We start from the raw sequence: 20,056 nt of genomic DNA on the forward strand, positions 1-20,056 counted from the left end.
GGTTGATAACATCTTGAATAATTCAAATAACATTTATTTTTATACAGAATACCAGTAATGAGAGCTATAAACCCCAGGAATACCTAATTTTACCCAATATATACAACAGATCCCTCTTATGCTAGGCTCCAGCATTGCATATTCCACTGCAAGTTTATACAGCTCAATCCTTTCTTTATATTATATGAACTTGCCCTTACACTGGTTAGTTAAGAGATACAGGATCAAACTTAGACAGGGTACGAAAAATCTGTTATACTCCCCACATTTTCAGGATCTTCTCCCAGGTTTAGATAATGAGTGGGGCATAGTGAATATCCCCCACAAAGCCAGTCTGAAATGACTTGTGAATTCGTTTCCATTTTCCAGGTGATTTACTTTTATTGATTAATAAGCTTTGGTGTTCGTCTGTTGTTGCCTCCACTAGTTCTGTTTGCAATATTTATAGCAATAATGAAAAGATTTTACATTTCATTTTCTTCATGAGTAAAGTATCTTGATTACACCCTTAGTCACTGTAGCACAAATTCAATATAAAGACTTTAATTACTTTTGTAATTAACATTAAATGAGTGGGTTTCTTTATTTCAACACAGACCTCAGTCTCATCAAATGCATGAAAAACCTTGGCATATTGTTTTCCTTCACTGTTATGACAAGAAGTTAAACTTTGCTCAGCTGGCCCTGTGGTGCAGTGCATTTTAGTGAACCAGTGTGCTGGGAAGGATGGATGCAGTCCTGGTCTAAAGAGAGGGCGAGGGAAGGACTGAACCACCGTATTGCACCAGTCACATCACATACATTTATGATGCAATAAACAGCACTATTGGGAAGCCTGAGAAGAGGTCAGAAGACCCTTCAGACTCTCTCTAGCCCCTCACCACTATAAATTGTATCAAACTAGTTCCAGTGTACAATGTGGGGAGATGGGAAACCAATGGGAGAAAATCTATTTCCAATCCAGAGAGAGGCCTCTGGCTATATCACCTTGAAAGATCTGCAGCTCAGCGCTGCTGTTTGTCCTCAGTGAGAAGGCAAACCTCCAGTTACTTCACCTGGTTCCAAACTAAACACACTGAGCATTTTGTGCAAGAGAACAGCATAATAAGCAGCATGAAATGAAAATCTGAGAGTCACAGAACAACTGAGGCTGAAGGACACTTTTGGAGATTGCATAGTCCAACTCTCCTACATACTGCAGGGGTCATAACAGCAGGTTGCTCAGGGCCATATCTACGTGGGGTTTGGATATCCCCAGATATTTGGACTGTGCAAAATCTCTGCACCACCTGTTCCAGTGTTTAATAACTTTTGCAGAAAAAAAGTTTTTCTCATGTTTCAGTGAGATTTGCCTTATTTCAGCTTGTGCTCATCCTCTCACTGAGATGCGTCTAGCCTTTTCTTCTCCAGTCCCTCTCAGCAGGCATTTGTGCACATCAGTGAGATCTCCCTTGAGCCTTCTCTACTCCAGGGTGAACACTCAGCTCTCTTGGCCTCTCCTTGTATGACAGACACTCCAATCCCTTCACCATCTTCATGGTCCCTTGCTAGACATGCTGCAGCAGTTCCATGTCTCTTGTACTGGGGAGCCCAGCACTGGACTTCAAACTCCAGATGTGTCTCACTAGAGCTACTCAGCTCTGCTGAGGGAGAAGGATCACATTCCTCAGCCTGCTGGCAACACTCTTCCTAATGCAGCCCAAGATGGTGTTGGTCTTCTTAAACGCAAGGAGGCATTGTTGGCTCAGGTTCATCTTAGCATCCACACACATCCTAGGGTCTTTCCTCAAAAGCTGCTTTCCAGCTGCAAAACTGAGTTCTAGCTGTGAGCCCCCAGGCTGCAATGGCACATGGGGTTACTCCTCCTCAGCTGCAGGATTTTTCATTTCCTTTGTTGAACGTAATGAGGTTCCTAATGGCCCATTTCCCCATCCTGTCGAGGTCCCTCTGAATAGTGTCACATCCCCCTACTATATCAACTATTCCAATCAGTTTTCTGTTGTCTGCAAACCTGCTGAGGGTGCATTCTTCCCCATCATTCCAAGCACCAATGAAGATGTTAAACAGTACTGCCATAATATTGACCCCAGGCATACATCACAAGTGATTTGCCTCCAGCTGGACTTTGTGTCACAGGTCACAATGCTCTGAACCTGGAATTCAGCCAGTTTCCTCTGCCAACCTGGCTGTACTTCCTCAGTTTGTCTATGAGGGTGTTTTAGAAAAGGGTGCTGAAAATCTTACTAAAGACAAGACAGAGAACATCTGATATTCTGCTCTCATCCATCAGCGAATGAAAGAAGGATATCAGGCTGGTCAGGCTTGATTTGCCCTTTGCCCTGACTATCCACAATCACCCCCTTGTTCTAGACGTATGTTTGGAAATAGTTTCCAGGATTATTTCCTCTCTCACCTACTCAGAGGTTGAGATAAGGCTGACAGTTTCCAAGATCCCTTACCCTTCTTGAAGACAGAAGTGATGATTTCTTTCTTCAAGTCTTCAAGAACATCCCCTGACTGCCATGTTCCAAAGGTTATTGAGTGGCCTTGTAAAGACATCAGTCAACACCAGCTCATTTAGTACTCATGGGTACACTTTGTCATGTGCCAATAACTTGTACATGTCCAGTTTATTTAAATGTTCCTTGATCTGATCATCCTCTGCTGAGTCCTTGCCCCAGACGTTCCCTCTGGGCATCAGTGCACTACAGAAACCTCCTGGATTACTTGTGCCCTACTGCATTGCTCAACCAGCAGATACCAGGATGGTTTAAATTCTCCAAGGAAACCAGAACCCACAACTGGAAGAAGGCTTCATCTAATTCTTCTTCCTGATCAGGAAGTCCATAGCAGACACCCACAATATCATGACATTGGTTGGGCCTCAAATCCTGAGCTATGAACTTTCAGCTGGTTCATCAGCCTGCATATTCTGCTCTCTCACACAAAGGGCTTGCTATCCTTCCTATCACTCCTTCCTTGCTATCCTGTCCTGTGCTTCCGTGGATTGCAGCACTCCAGTAGTATGAGCTATCCCACCACTTCCCAGTGATCATGGTGAGACCATAGCCCTGCAGCTGCACCACAAACCTCTAATTCCTCTTGTTTGTTCCCCATGCTTTAGAGCATAGGCCATCTGGAGAGCCACACCCTTGTGCTGATTTCCCACTAAAGGTATGAGAGCTTCCCCTAAATTGTCTTCTCTCAATCACATCCTTTTTCATATGCATACACTTTGTGTGGCTCCTTCCTGCCCTGTTTTGTTGTTTGTGAGGTCCTGGCTGTCTCTATCCCTCTGAACCCATTGCCTATCAACCCATCAACCACTTCCTCACTTGGTCATGAATCATCATTTCTCTACTCCATTGTTCCTGTTTTAAAGCTCAAGTGTACTAGAGCTAAGTGTCAGTGTACTGAAAGAACAGCTACATGCAAGTTGTATATTCTGTTATGGAAATCAGGGAAGAAGATGTTTGCCAGATAGAGTCTAACAGTACAAAATTCAGCGATGTACAGAGAATATAAATCCCAAAAAGCATATATGAGTTTGTCATACAAGCCATTCAGTGGCATGGCGTAACATGTGAAATAAATTAGAACTGGCTTAAATCCACAGTTACAACCCATTACATTATCCTCTTTCCTTGATAAACTCATATAAAATATTTTAGTTACACTTAAGCATTCAATTAAAAAAAGCATGTAAAAACTGATTAAAATTTGGCACAGACATAATGATATTATACCACACATTGATCAAGATAAAAAAATATAATTCTTAATAAAGATGTGGTTTTCAAATTTAAAATGAGGGATAACAGTAATATTCCTAATGCAGGAACTATTTGTTTGAAATCCAGATACACTGAGACAAATTCTCCTTAAAGTAAGCTATTTAGTCTTTCATAAATTTAGCAGATTTTATTAAATTGGATATAAGTGAAACACCTTATGGTAGCTTGTTATTCCTCCAAAACAGAAGCCTCCACCTCACCTTTACCATGCATGACAGTTCCCTACTTAACGGCACCAAGAAGTCCGGGTATCTTTGCATAAGCAGGCTACAAATGAAAAGTGATGCAATGACACAGTCTGGCATAATTTTTAATTAAGTGAGCAAATGTCATTCTTTGTCTGATCAAGCCCATGTGGTGCTGATTAATCATCATGGGTTCTTACTTATCAATCATTTGCATTAAACCACAAAAAAATTTCCTTCTGCTTCATTTAGGATGTGAGAAATGTTTCAGAGACATACACAGTAATGTCTCCAACATACGCAGGCACAACGTACTGCTTGACTGTATCATGAATGCATGAAGACCATGACTGATGAAAGCAAACCTCCATAAAGAAGGACTGGTAATTTGGCTTCACTCATCAAATACATACCAACTCCAGATTCACAAATCTGATTCTGATTCAAGTCAGAAGTCACAGAACATTTTGTTCACATACCAAAAATTCCTTGTATTTTTTTCTGCACTTCCAACTAGAGAGCATGGCAGTTACCCAGGATGGCAACAAGAAAGATGTTTGGAATAATTTAATATACAGAATAGTTTATCCACGCAAAGCCATTGGTTATAACACATACCTGAAAATGCTAAACAAATTAGAAAGGAAGAAGCTATTTTATATACTTATATTTAGAACTTGCATCAATCATAATTCCCTCTTGCAACCTATTAGAAGTGTTAATCAACAAAACCTCCAGAATGAAGATTAACTAATGGTATTTTCTATACATGCTATGTCACAGCTTTCTTACAGGCAATTCAATTGCAAATGTACTGTAAGAATTAATTTAGTCTTCTACTGTAAAAGGTTTAGGCATGGTCTTGTCATTTATTACAGGAAGGGGTAGATTTTCCTTCTCTCTGTGTTACTAACTTCTTCAACATGCTCAAACTTCCTAACACTACAAAAATTTAAATTTGGGAGTTTTGTCCCAAAACAGAGCTCAAGTGTCATCTAACTATTCAACTAACAAGCACAATATTTCTGTGTTTTTCTGCATGAACTGGTGTTATGCTTGCTGTTCAGATAGCATTTCATTCTATAGATGCTTTACAATATTAAAAGCACAGTGTATTTTCAGTAATGTAACTGAAGGAGTTAATTATTAAAATTAAAAATTGCCAAAAAAATCCCCATGAATTGTCCTACTCTTCTATCTAATACCCATAGGCTTGAGAGACACAAGAAAAAGAGTAATCCTTCCAGGTTTTAAAATCTTCTTGAAAAAAGAAATAACTATAAACAGGGTAATATAGAATATATTGTCTCAAATCATATAATCTTAAATTTTCAAAATTGAGGGAAAATAGAAAGACACCAGTTCTGCCTAGATTGATATGAAAAAGGGATTATCTAGATTTTTTTAAAGGATCTTTCCTCCATTAGGATTTGGGAGGAACGGTCAGGAACTGTGCTGGTAGAACTGGTGATCAAGTCAGTGGATATAAACCACACTCACTGTGACCTGAAACCTCAGTCCTTCCGACATTTGTACCAAGATACAACCAAGGATTACTTTCTTAATGACAGCCCTAAAGAGGACAGGATCTTGTATTCTCGTATGTCTAGGAGTCTGATTTATATCCGTTTTCACAGATGCATTAATATGAGGGATGATGACATTGTACTGACTAACAGCATTTACTAAAACTACTTCTGTCTTTAAACTGGCACACTTCATGTTCAGACATTTGGCACCACAACTCTCAATATGAATAACTAGCCAGTGATTTTTAGCTCATGCAAAAAGTTGGGAGCACCATTTCACTTCAGGTTACTAATCAGAACCCCAGACTACTCTTAATCATGTTTCTCCATTTAATTTAATTAGCTCAGCTTGCTTGTCAATAGCCCTAGGAATAATTTTTTTCTGCTCGATGGAGAAAGAGATGCAGATATCCTTTCTAAAGGTGATGCAGACCAGAAACCTCGCTTGCGTATTGTGAATTTGTGTATTTTCTTTCTGGATACAAAATGTACCTAAGGATACTTGTTGAATGACTTAGTTGAGTGAAATGGCAGAACTGAGCCACCTCTTTTGAGCCTCTGTATGCTTACTAGGTCTGTCCCTAGCACATATCTGGAGAACAAAAGTAGGTGGATAAAAAAGGCAGTTCAACAAACTTTGTTCTTAACATTATGCTCACAAAGTTGCCATGGTCACTGGCCTGACACACTTCCAAATGAAGATGATGCTGGATATGTGGTTTCAGTAAGACAAAAACCAGGAGGACAAAAAATGTTGCCCCTCCTGCTCAACCATCCCATCCCATCCTATCCCATCCTGTTTGATATATGCTAATTTTGGGTTCTTTGGAGGCAAAAATAAAACTTGAATTTCAAATTACTAATCGAACTTAAAACTTCTAATTCCTTAATTCCTTGACCTTAAAGAAATATTAGTAATTGAGATAAAGAATCAATTTAATCTAATTTTAGATGTCAAAAATGAAAGCAACCAATCTAAAGAAGTCATCTAGGGTTTCTTCAACAAGTAATGCTAGAAAAGGATAATTCCGTGTCTTTGACACCTGTCTGAAGATTAGGTGAACCATCCAAGATAATAGGTGTTTTCTTCTTTTTCATGCTGGCTTAGGTAAGATAGAAAAATAATTTAATAAAAACCTATTTTTTAATGTGAATTCCACTGAAGATACATAGCTTTTAAGACTGGAGTTAAACAGCATGAATCTCAAGATGAAAAATATTGTTCCAAATACAATCAAACCTTTCCCCAATTTTTTAATTTCTTCCTCATATTTCTATCAAAGGAACTGCATTGTATGTTATTACTATACATTTTGTTCACTATGGAAGTACTACCTGAATTTAGAGAAGATTAAAGCAAGCAAGCATAAGGTGTCTAATTTCTGAGGTATGGATTCCGTGGACAGTATCAGAAAGGGGAGGCACTTGAATTTCAATTACATCTCACTTTCTGGTCTAGAGTGAGGCTGAACTGGAGCTCCCACTGCAGACACTTGGTTTTGTATAAGAGTTCCCCCAATCCTGTACACAAAGTGCTCTGCTACCCCTAAGAATGGAAGAGGTTGAGGATTTGACCCCAGGTTTCACCCTTTCCAGGCTCACACAAGGTTACGGGTTCACCCAGTTCTGATATTTGTGATCACACATCCTGAACTCAAGGAAAATTTCTGATAAAATCTGTTAGGCATACTTATGGGAAAAAATCTTACTTTGTTGAACCTGACAAAGACACTGTGAGAGGTTCTAGTTGAGAAAAATTCTGTATCTATGAAATAAGGTATTTTGGTATGAATAAAGCCCTTTGTAAGAGTCAAATACTGACTCTAGGACACAATGAAATGCAACATTTAAAGACATGAATTGAGATGACTTTAAATACATTTACAGTTCCACTGCAGTGTTCTGCTGGACTGTGGATAACTGCAGCTGTCAGGTTATACCTCCACCAATCTGAAATATTACTTTAAATACCCTTATGAACATTCCTTAAAAAGAAAATAAGGTGGATCTAGCTCAAACATAGAGGCCAGTTTCTGAGCTTCCCTAACATCCCTTCCTGTTGTATAATAAACACACTAAACTCCTGCAGCTGATCTTCTCAGACATTGAGTCTGTCTAGAAGTGTTCTGAGTGGTAAATTATGCCTTCTAGGCAGATTTCCTAATAGGGATTTTTTTTTTAATCGTTTGTAATTCTTCTTGTGTTTTACAACACTTAAAGTCAAATTTTTGAGAGTTCAGAAACTGGCAGATGTAATCAAAGACTACCAAGCCAATACTACAGCCATTAGAGTTTCTGAGATTTTTGTCATCAAGGTAAATGAAAACAAAAACCAACCTGTGCATCTAAAAAGCCCTAACCCCAGAATAGATTAGTATCAAGGAGGAAAGATGTATTTGATTATTGATAATGCAAATGAATTAAACTACTTTCAAACCACAGATACCAAAATTACTAAATGAATAATAGTTTCAAATCTAGAAATTTATCATATACACAAAACCAGCAAAATAAAGGCAGGTAGGTAAGGAAAATACTTTGAGAAAGAAAACCCAAGCTTTTATGAAAAAAATTGTTTAACTAAAAAATCTAGTAATATTTCTGCTTTAAGACCTTACTGACTTATTCATTACATTGATTCTTAGCCAACAATGAGGACAGCCTGTGTTCAAGTTCAACTGGCCATAAATACATGAATCTACCATCCCCTCATGGGAAGTCTGCTTTCTGTTTTAGATGCACAACTGCAAAAATAACGTCATCGTAGGCCAGTAATGGAAGACAGTTTATATGTGCATAATATTTTTCACAAATTCTTACGTCGTGGCTATCTGGTTTCAAGATGTTCTGGTTGTATTCTGGAACTCAGTGAAGGAGGGAGTGTGATGCAATTGAAGCTGCACGGAGAACTCACCTGATCCTGCCCCGAGGGCGCTCGGATTGCTCTGACATAAAACTTGTGCTGCTGAGGCGAGAGGCACTGCTGGTTCGGGAAATGGCTGACACATCACTGACATCACTATCTGATGATTTGGCAGAGACGTTATCACAACTTCTGTACTGATCTGTTTGTATATTATACTAGAGATCAAGAAAAGAAAGGGTGAGGAGTCTCATCAAAACAGGACGCATTCATCGAGACAACAAATGGCCTAAGTACAACAATTCTCTTTAACTGCTTTTAGATGTAACAAAATTGTATGAAATTCAAAGAAATGCCTACATTAAACAATGCCTTTATGTCTAGTGCACAAATCAAACATGTCCATTTATGGACTAAATAAGATACTTGGAATAAAATACAGCATTGGAAATTAAATAGACTGCTGGTTCTTCAGCACACTAGAACTAGAAAATAATGAAACATTTATATGAAATATTTATGCAGCAGACAGACATCTCAAGCACATGCATACCCATCCATTTGGCTACAGACTCTTTTAAAAATTTTAAAAATATTAAAAATATATGCTATTAAATACCTGCACATAAAACTGCATCTGAGCCTGAATGAAATATAATGCTACCTGAAGCTATTAGGGACTGATTTCAGTTCCTAAGTTCTATTAAAAAAGAAAAAAAGTACATTTTCTATCTCAAAACATCTCTTTGTATTGTGATACTAGAGGACTAGTTAGGCAGAAAGGTAGCTCAACAAATACAGTATTTGTTTCCAGGCAGATCAGTTCCCTGGTCTAGTTGCATTTACATCTATCTGCACATGCATAAGCACTAGCAGAAGACCCAGCAGGGGGAATATGTGGACAGGGGAAGAAGTTACTTCACTTTTAAAATCAACTTTGACACCACACCACCTATTACATAATGCTCTTATTGCTCATATCATCAGTCAGACAGCAATCAGTTCAATCCTAGCAATGTCACACTTACCTAAATCTTCACTGACACAGATATGAGGACCAAATAATTGTCAGGCTCACAAAACTAACACTCTCTGTCATTAGAAGAAGGTACTCTTGGCTGGAAAGCAACTAAACCAGTGGCATACTTCCCGAAGTACATTATGGGAAAACTATTAACACATAGGAGAGCTAGGCAGTTTTTGACATGACACTCTAGGGAGTTCATTTTCCAGATCTGTGCTCTGTAAAATTGCAAGTCATAAAAGTTTATTTATGAATCATACACAAATCAGTGACTGTGAATATCCAAACTCCAACTAGGCACTGGATTGCTGGATGAGTCACTCAGCAAATGCCATGACTTAATTTCAAAAACCTGGCAAACACAAGCTTGAGTTTGTACAGATGAATCTATCAGGTCTCTTCTCCTAAAGCCAGGTTTATCTTCTCTTGCTTCAGTGCCTTTCAGCATCTATGCTTGTGTACACTTGGAAACCTCTTGGTAAAACATTGAAGATAAAATGAGGAATTTAATAGGAGTAGAGAAGGGGAAGGAATAAAGACAATTCTAAGCATCAATTGTAAATATGGAAATCTGCAGGACAAATGGAGGTTATATAAATTTACTGTCTCAGTGTATTTTTCAGGTTATTAGAACACTGCTTAGCAAAAACTCTTAGCAGTACCCTGTGAGGGCCTTGCAGTGGCTTGAGTAAAAACATCTGCAGCAGAGAAAGCTCTGGTTTATTAAAGGCAACTTTAAGAAAGTGGGTAACAAACAAGGCTCAAGTTCTCTGATATTCAAAAATATTTTCAACTACAGTGAGAATTTATTGAGAGGTTCTCTTTACAAGTGACTTGTTGTGACTTTACTGAATATAAATGCCCAATGGGGTTAAGGTGAGACTATGCTGATATGTTTATTCAGATCCCCTTTTGTTAATGGCTTGTAGTCTGTTAAAAAATTTTGCTGCTTGCTGTCCTTCAGACTGCAAGATAAAATTGGAACTCCGAAATGGAAACACAAAGCATACTAATTCTTATCAGATCTAGTTCATAATAAGATATCAAATTTTTATTCTAAAGTGTAAAAAAATATTCAAAGCAAGAATACAAGTTTGAGAACTTTTTACTTAGGCTAAATATTCAGAGGCTAGAAAACTGAATCGTTAATTCCCTCCAGTATAGGTTAAACTGCCCCAGTCTCAAGACAGCCTTGATGTCTTATGCAAAATTCCTTAAGAATTCCTAATGAATCCTCCAAGCTACTCTAAATGAGACACATAAAAATATGAAAACCACCTGGACACATGGAATGATCTGGCATTCTATTAAGCTAAACAGATTTGCAACCTGCAAAATCATCCCATTAAATAACAAAATTTATGTTGATTTTAGTGAAATAGGGATTTCACCCATCCCATATATTTAAATTATACCTAGAAATTATTCCTTTGCAGTTGAGGTTTTAAAAACACTTTGTTTAAAATAAAACCAAGCAATCTTTCTCAGATGCATGGGGTTTCTTAAGCACAGTAACAGACTGTCTCAGAAATACCTCCATGTTTTATTTGTGTTTGCTGTAGACAATCTGACTTCTTCCCTCTGCCATTATAATGTCCAATTACCTCTCTTCCTCACCAAAAAGTCCATATTCTCTTTGTACCCTCTGGTTTGAGAGTGCATACAGTGAATCTGCAATGGTGGGAGACTTAGGTGGTCCCTGAGCAACCATGACATGCTGCTGGGGAGGGCAGACTCCCCCATCCAGAGAACAATCAAGGCCAGATGCAATGACTTCTGGAAGCTGTCCTGCTGGAAGCCTTTCTTCTAAGTATTCAGGGAGGCATAGGCTGCTGGCCTCTGTCCCAAGCCACACCCAAATCTGGCTCTTGAGCACTCAACTTATGGTTCAACAGGTGGACTGTGTATGTCATGAAGAAAATCCTTTGTTTCACTCGTACTGAATTCACTCCACCTTTCATGGGTTATCTACATGGGCTGGGGAAGATGGGGAGGAGGGAGAGAGAGAAAGCATCAAGCATGGTTTTGGAGCTTACTGGTTAGAACACTGGGAAAGTAGTTAGAAGTCCCAGTTTGTGTATCAATGGCTGTTTAGAGATTCAGCTTCATCAATTGACTGCTCAGTATCAGTATGAAACCATTTATTGGTGCAGGGGCCTTCAGCCCAGGTATCATCCCCTGTAAGGGGGGAACTATATACATATCCTCAGTCTGTTTTGCTCCATATAGTCCAGCAGTCCGAAAAATTGAATTGTTTTGTGCATACCAGACTGGCTTAAAGGACAGTTTTTCATATGTTGGTAAACAGAGAATTTTACAGTGCGATGGGACATAAAGAAAAAACTGAATCCATGTCTTCTACTTGCCTTGTATTGCAATCACACAGCTAGTGAAGAAAACATGAAGCATCCTTTCCTAAATGAGATTTTCATGGCATGGCTGAGCTTTCCCTACCCCTTTATACTGTATGCCAGGGCTGTGATTCCCAAGAAACTGAAAACCTTTTCCTTCATAGAAATAGAGATTAGCACAAAAAGTAGTGATGGTGAAAATTAATGCTGAGTGCTACATAGTTTACATTTTCCTACTACTACTTCTGGATTTAGCTTTTCCTTCCTATACCCGCTCCTTTTAATTCACTGACCTCTACAGAAGGCATACAAGTTTTCCTACCGATTTCCTACCTACCTCTGACACAATCTGATAGTCAGTCATCTCAGCTAACAGATGAACAAAATGAAAGAAATTTTGAAGTTAACTTTTTTCCCTTCAAACATAGAGAGAAGTAAATAGTACTCTTCCACAAAGCAGTGCTCATTAAAATGAGAATATTTTACTGTTGCAATACATCTGAATGTATCATTCAGAAGAAAAATAACATGGACTAAGATCCTCTTACATGGTATCTGCAATGAAGCAATGCCTGCAGGTTTCCAACTGGGCTCAAAAATAATATGATACAGTTGTAGTGTAAAGCAGAAAACTGCTGCTCTTTATAACTGCACATATATTTGCAATAAATTTCCCCGACATGTTAGATTTAAATATTATATCATTTTGAAACTTCGAAACAAAGTATATTTTCAGTGCAATCACTTCTCTTTCAACTCTGTATCTTAAAGCTTATGTAACATTCCTTTTCCAAGGTGCACTATTTATGACATTAGGAGAGTTGCTGAAGTTTGCAGCAACTTCAACAGCAATTACTAAGGAGTAGGTCTGGTTTTTTAAACATTAATAGCAGCTAGTTTCAAATGCCAAAAATACCTGCACTGTCCCTGCCTGCATTACAAAAACAGAAGTCTACAAACAGCTGGAATGCACTTCTTCCATTCACCTTACCACCAGTGGAGCTGTTACTTCTTGCACACCAGCAAAAGGAGAAAAAAGGGGTATGATGAACTGCAGATGTATTAACATCAATGGGAAGAATGCAGACATAAACCAAGAGTGTACTTACAAATAATTTTACAGCTCCTTAATGACTAACAATGTTAGCAATTTTACTGATTATAAGGCACATCTTAGAAGTCATTTAACAGTCCATTATAATTGGATTATCTTCCATATTAAGAGGTATTTCTATTTCTAGATTTAACTCCCAAAACCATGATGAATACAAGAATTCAGAGCTTTGAAAACCGAATGAGTGTGCTGTCCTTTGACTACAAAAAAAGCCCCAGGTGATTTACCTTGGCAAATATATACCTCATTATGTGCTTAAAATGAGGAAATTAAATGAGAAAATAAAATGGGCATTAAAATGACGAAAAAGAAATCCAGACCACATTCATATATTCACCCAGGGACTTATGCAAGTCTTGAGGTTGCAGCTATCTTTTGAGGCACCATACTCTAATGAGGAAGTTTGTCAGAAAACACTGAATCCTGCACAAAGCACCTTGAGTTTTATGATTGCTCACACAGGGTTCCTCTGAATGCTGCCAGCATTCACAGCCCAGCAGTTGGCACCTTGGGGTGTTCAGGACTCATCACTGACTTCCATCAGCTTCTGTCTTAGGAGCAGCTCACACTGTGGTCCAGAGCCCACTAAGCACCAATGATTCTAAATAACTCCTCCTATAATTGTATCCAGCTACTATGAACACCGCTCAACCTCCGAACAGGGAACAGAAAAAACGAGCAAGTCAAACCAGGAGGAAACTGCAGTGAAGCCCACAGGTCAAAGGAATGGAACTCACTACATTTTGTGAAATCCAGCCAGTAGTGGAACGACTGCAATCTTAATATGACATAAAGAATTTTTTCTTCAAGGTTGGTGAAGGGGACCAAAGGAAGATTCTCACCACATCTATGTCCAAAAGCACTTTCCATACACAGCCCTAAATGCCTTGCCCAGCATGACGTAAAACTTAACATAATCATCCTCCTATCAGCCCAAGTATCCTACCCAGCCCCTCCTTTAGACATGAACTGTTAACACATAAGAGTTAAGACAGTAACTACTGAGTTAAATCCACACTGCCACTGAACAAATGCATGATACACTTTTCTGCTAAATGCTTTTCAATCATATACAGTCTTAAGTCAGTAGTGCATCTAAATATAGAGTGATATCCTTTTAAAGTACATACTACAGTGCTCTAGTCAGTTACTCTCTTGAATAAACAGACCTTCCAAAAAAATGGAAAGCCGGAGCAGCTGCAGCATGGTGTTTGTGTTCTGTGTGTGGCATCTGGAATAAAAAAAACTTACTGTATTTTAAATTAAAAGGCTAATTAAGTTATACTGTAATTTACCTCTGTGCAAATCCAGAATTATTCCACCCATGTTTTGGTTCTCTCAAGCACTGAAACAGTGAAAATACGTGCACACTAGCCACTACAGCCTTACCAATACGTAAGAAAGAAGGCAGACATATTTAAAGCTCTTTTTTAAACCCTTTTGACAAATCCTCAGAGGTCTGGCAGTTTTTTAAATTTCTTTTTTTGTTTAGCTTATTAGAAGTTAACTGTCTCACATAAATTATGGAGCCTTACCACTGCACTGGAAGGAAATGAGGATGTGAGCTCTGTGAAAGTCTCAAAACAACTAGAGTGAAACAGCCATGAAGATATATACAAATGTTGCAGGGCAGACAGTTGCCTGTTCAAAACCCATTAATGGATGTTCAAACCAGAAACCTGCATGGTGTATGCTTGGAAAACTATTGCTTGCTTACTGAAACTAGAAAATTGAGAAACTGAGTGGTAAAACCTACAGAACTGTAATGCATCAAAAATGGACTGGAAATTGCAAAGGACAGATCACAATATCTCTTAAAAAAAAGGCTTGTTTCAATATAAGAGAAAACTTATTTAACTTCCAGGAATTATTTTGTATATGCATAATTAACCATTGCAAATATGATCCAATCCCATATGGAAGGAAATTTTTTGAATGATTTAGAGAATTTTGTATGTAATGAAACAAGTGTATGTGCAAATGCTAAAATATTGGAACAATCAAATCCATGTGAGTTGATTGCTCTGAAATGCAGAATGGACTCTTTTTCTCAATGTGCAGCACAGTATAATTTCTCTAACAAATATATTTATTTTTTGAAGCAATGGGCAAACACTGCTATTTGGGAAAGAAAGAAGCATTTTGTTAAAGAGGGACAAACTCTACTTGCAACTGCTATTTCTTTCATAGTCAGTTAATATTTATTTTTCGTTATTCCAGAATTTCTATTACACCACTTAGCATTTTTTATTTTTTTATTTAAAAAAAGTATTGTTTCTGCAGCTTTTGAAGACTTTTCACAGATTTTGGCAGCAGAAATTGGGTACAGTCTTTGGTTCTTAGAAGTCTGTCATCAGCTTTACCACACCAGCTGATATGACTAACAACATTTTCATTGAGCTGTCCAAATCTTCATGTGTCTTGGTTATTTTCTTGACTCTTTCACCATTTTCTCAGAGTAGCGAAAGACAGTAGCATAAGGTTTGCTTTGGTAACATTTTAAAAGTGAGGACTATCACCACAGTGAAATGAAGCAAACAGATGACCTGACAGAACCTATCAGCTGGCCAGTTTGAATATTGGCAATTTTTTAAACAGACTGAACATCTCAAGGGTTGTCTTTTTACAGTGGGAGAAGGGGAAAAGGTGGGGGGAGGAAAAGTGTTCTGAAAGTGTGGTATGATTTTTTTTTTTTCCCCTTCTTTTAGGTCTGTTAATAAACTTCTTTATATTCTTTTGAGTTTTGTGCCTGCTCTGCTTTCTCCTAATTCTTATGTCACAGAAGGTAAACAGTAATGAGTATTTTGGACCAAACCACTACACAGCCACATCACTGAATATCACAGAGTGTTAGAATGGGCTAATATAATTCTTTCTTAGCACTTAAAAATTAATTCTAGGTTGGACCATCTTATCTAGGACTCCAACATTATCATGAAGAAAATACATGAAAAGTTAAAGATTTAAAGTCCAGGGCAATTCTTCTTACCACCGTTTTAGCATGGAAAAAAGTACATGCCTGTCAGAACACAAGGTACTCCAAAAATATTTCTCAGATAACAACTGGCGGAGAATTTGCTTCTTCAAAATTTTCCTCATACTTTTAGATAAAAAATTCTGAATAAAATCATTTCAGTATTCTTTTCATTTAGTACTCATTATGCTTTCAATTTTGATTTATTTCCACATGTATTTAAAACCAAAAGAAGATCCTAGAAATCACAAGGTTCTAAGGATAAGAGAAATTTGTAACATTGCAGGTTGATGTTTTCTAACTACTATTCATCCATACATTGGATCTACACTGATCAAATAAGATAAACGTATTGGAGAGCAAAAATTATGCTTATGGTAAATAGAGTGAGAATTAAAAAATATGTTTCAGAATGATAAATACATTTTCAATGTATTCATACATTTGTATATTTCAATACAAATTTCAATCAATCTGTAAGCACATATAATCTAAATCAGAAAACTGGCCTTTGACTTGGAACAAAGGTCTCTGGTCATACTGGCAAAAGTCCTCAGATTGTGTATTACCTCTCTCTCCTGAAAACTTTATCAACCCTATTCTGACTATTTTTTCTAACATGTTAAGTGGTTGGGAAGTACCACAGAGACACACTGCATCTCACCCTCTTGCCCTGAGTGGACCTCTCTTGAAGGTAATAGCAAACCCAGCAGCAAATGAGCTGTTCTAGTTAAACAAATTCTTGCTTCTAATAGAGGACCTAATTGGAAATTTCCATCCCAGCTGTTGAGTTTTTTTAATAGCACTGGTGTCCCACAATTTGGCCATTGAGGACCTAAAGCCTTGTTTGTCTTGTTTCTCTTCCTTTTGAGAATCGTTCATCTAAGTTCTTATTAAAGTTGTCTGCATGTTTAACTGCAACAAAGATCTTGAACCAATCTTTCAAATCTGTTAGATATTAAAAGTTACCCACCAAATTTCCTATTCAACCATTCCTAAGTAAATTTCTGATTTTGTTTTAGAGGAGTACCTCACTTATACATTATTTTAACCTGTATCTCCAGGAGCATCCAGCTCCTCAGAGCTTGAATTGTAAGCAGCAGTGCAGATGTGCAAGACATTTTCAGCAGTTTGCTTAGAAGCAGTTCAAATTATAAAGTTGTGGGCTATCATTTTAGCCTTATCAAGAAAACAAAATCCCTTTATATAACTTCATTAATGTAATTTCAATATATTCCATTTTCACAGAAACTCTTTACGCTTTTATTAGAAAAGGAAATCAAAGTAATCAGTAGGTATCTCAAGAAAGGAAATACTTTATCTCTGACCTTATTAGGATGCAAAAAAATTATACAAATATGAGAACATCTGCATGGGACTGGGCCTAGTTCTGTCTGGCTCTCTACACATCAGACAGCAACAAGGGCCAACCTACTCTTTCATGGCCTACTTTTCCAAACTCCAGGGATTCGAAGTCTGAGGACTTCCTAAGCTAGAGGTGACAAGTCTTTGTTTAACAGCTGTTGAAGGATCTTTCTTTCCTGAACTAGTTTTTAAGTATTTTGGTTTTTACAGATTCATTTTAGGTGATGTCAAAGACTAACTCTAATGCACATCAGATGGGGGCAAAAATGATGCCAAAAAGCTATTACTTGAAGACATTTCTGTCAGACTTTAAAATACAGTGTTCTTGAAGGTTATATGATATTTTAAATAAACAAGTTTATGCCTTCAATTTTCAAGCCAAAGTATCAATCCAATACTACTGACTTTACCTTGGTATATTGCTCACGCTCATGTTCTTGGCTAGAACCAGACCCTGATGTCTGATTATAACGGTGCACTTTCATTTTCATCTGTCTCGTTCGCTCCTCCACTACTAAGCTTGCTGCAAAAACACACAATGAAAATCAATTAAAAATAGAGAAAAGTTTTTGGAAAAAACAAATGGTTTAGCAACAATTTTAGCTTATTTCCATTTCAACAAAACAAAGGAAGGTACAAACATGTAGAACAAGCAGGGTGTAAACACAGAACAAAGGAACACTAATGTCAAGAAATCAACCACTTTCATTGTGAGAATCTTTACCTGAAAATGGGCAGACATCCCAATTTCTACACATAATCAAGCTGGTGCAACAGATATGAAAAGAGTGAAAAAATTTAGGTAGCAGGCTGAATTATAAACCTGTTAAATATTCTGGATGCAGGGGACATAAATCCATGATCATCTAAGCATGTGTTTGTTTAAATGTAGAAAATATTACAGTAGCATTCTAAGAACTAATGCATTAAACTGGTATTAAAACTAATTTGAAAGTAATTAACTCCTCCTACTATCTTGAAACATAGCAGTTTAACAGAGCTAAGACTATTTAAGAGAAATAATTTCTCCATTCAACCAGTCCTATCAAAATACACTAATCTTCTAGCAGGTTTTTTTTTAACAAGAAGTCCTTTAAAATCACTACTTTGCTCTGTCATGTTCACTTTTATTTCAAATAAATTTGTGTGTGTTTTTCATATTCCATATGGTGGTGTTTCTTTAAAAACAGAAATCTTACACCTTCAAGAAGTTGTGCTATAAAGAGCATCTTCTTCAATTTTAACAAGTTATGTCAACTAATATCAGCTGTGCCTGCCACAGATACATGACCTTGTACTAACAGAACGAGAGGTGTAAAAGCCCCTGGGCCAAGGCTTCCTCAAAATCAGTTAACCTTTGTGGTAGTGAATAAATTTCAGAAGGAACTATATATTCTGCTATTCTTAAACTTGCTAACATTTTTAATTCAAAGCAGTACAGGTAACATCAATACCATGAAAACTGGCACTTTTTTACAGTTTTAGAACTAGACCCAAATATTTATCAGTAACTATTCTAAATCACAGGAGCATTCACTATATTCATGGTGGTTTAAGAGGTTATAACATCCCAGAACAATTTCTTTTAAGTTGAAATTTTTTAGTGTGTCACAAATTTAATTTTATTTGAGGCAACCTCCACAAAATCTTCTGCTTTTGTGTCAACCATGGATTTATATTACTCTCGAAAACAACTAATTTTATAAGTCAAAGAGCCCCTCCCCAGATCAGTGATGGGCGAGAGACACCTATATTAAAGCTGCACATAGTCAATTTGCAATCACAAAACACAGAGAATTTTAAATTACTGGAAAAGAAGTAGTTATGTATTTTCAATTAAGAAGTACTGAAGCGCTCTTGTGTGGCTTTTACACTGTTAGTTCACTGTGGCATTCTTTACACATTTAATTCTTTTGTCTCTGCTTTGCCAGCACAAAGATACAAGGCCGAAAAAAAAAAGGCAGTACACTCAGGATTGGATATTTTAAAGTATAAGCTACTGCACAAATCACAATTGTGCCTGCATGTACCATTTGTAACATGCCTATGGAAATGATAGAATGTCTGTGTGCTGGTTGGGTGTGAAAAAATATACAAAGGCATCACCGTGAATTGCTTCCACATTTCTCATTTAAAAATAAGAAAATTAAGTACAACAAACTACATTAAAATTCTGCTACAACTACAAATTTAAGGCGCAAAATAAAGTTATTGTAATCTTCAATCTCCCATATCCAGAGTCCAATCTAGCAAATTCTGCACATGCAGAATGTCACACTGGGCCCAGCAATTATTCCAGATGACTAATTATGTCAGTAAATGTGTACCTTAATTGCAATGAGTCCAGTTCCACCATCAGATATGCAGGCACAGCTCCAATTACTTCAATGGAAGTTGCATGGAGGTATCTGAAGGCAAAATTGAGCACTTTAGGTGAAATTTTTAAAGATGGCCTCTTATTTTAAGGACAGATATGAAAGGATTAAGATATATCAATTAGGAACTGAAGTAAAAAAATGGATATCTTAATCCTATCATACATGCATGAAATAGACTGATGATACAAAATCAGAGGGAAAAATGAGACCCCTTTAAAAATTTATCCCTATATGTGTATGGTGCACAGATTAGAGTTACTCTAAAATATAACCCTTTCATCGTGTGAATTTTAGGTCCTTTACCCTGTCAACTGTATGTTATACTAAATAATATATATGATATGTTACCCTGTATTACCTGAGATACCTGAGAAAGAATGTTCTATTATGTAATGAAATGCTGTTTCAGAGGTTCTTTCTTCAGTCAAGATTGAGTAAATAGTCAACCTTAATACTGTAATTCTTGATTTTTGTTATGT

At 37.2% G+C, this 20,056-nt stretch overlaps 1 protein-coding gene across 48 annotated transcripts in view; it reads right to left on the reverse strand.

The window, feature by feature from the left end:
- RIMS1 (regulating synaptic membrane exocytosis 1) overlaps positions 1 to 20,056 on the reverse strand; it is a 316,584-nt gene that overhangs the window by 54,535 nt on the left and 241,993 nt on the right. For 34 of the 48 annotated variants that reach the window (XM_039568325.1, XM_039568320.1, XM_039568317.1 and 31 more), the window contains 2 exons: positions 17,610 to 17,722; positions 8,423 to 8,589 (listed from right to left, as the gene is read on the reverse strand). The exons of the other annotated variants lie outside the window; for them this stretch is intronic. In XM_039568325.1, coding sequence (XP_039424259.1) covers positions 8,423 to 8,589; positions 17,610 to 17,722 — 280 coding nt within the window. The remainder of the gene's footprint in view (positions 1 to 8,422; positions 8,590 to 17,609; positions 17,723 to 20,056) is intronic. 48 annotated transcript variants of the gene reach the window in all.

The sequence above is a fragment of the Corvus cornix genome, chromosome 3 (genome assembly GCF_000738735.6).
Source record: "Corvus cornix cornix isolate S_Up_H32 chromosome 3, ASM73873v5, whole genome shotgun sequence".
Taxonomy (NCBI): domain Eukaryota; kingdom Metazoa; phylum Chordata; class Aves; order Passeriformes; family Corvidae; genus Corvus; species Corvus cornix.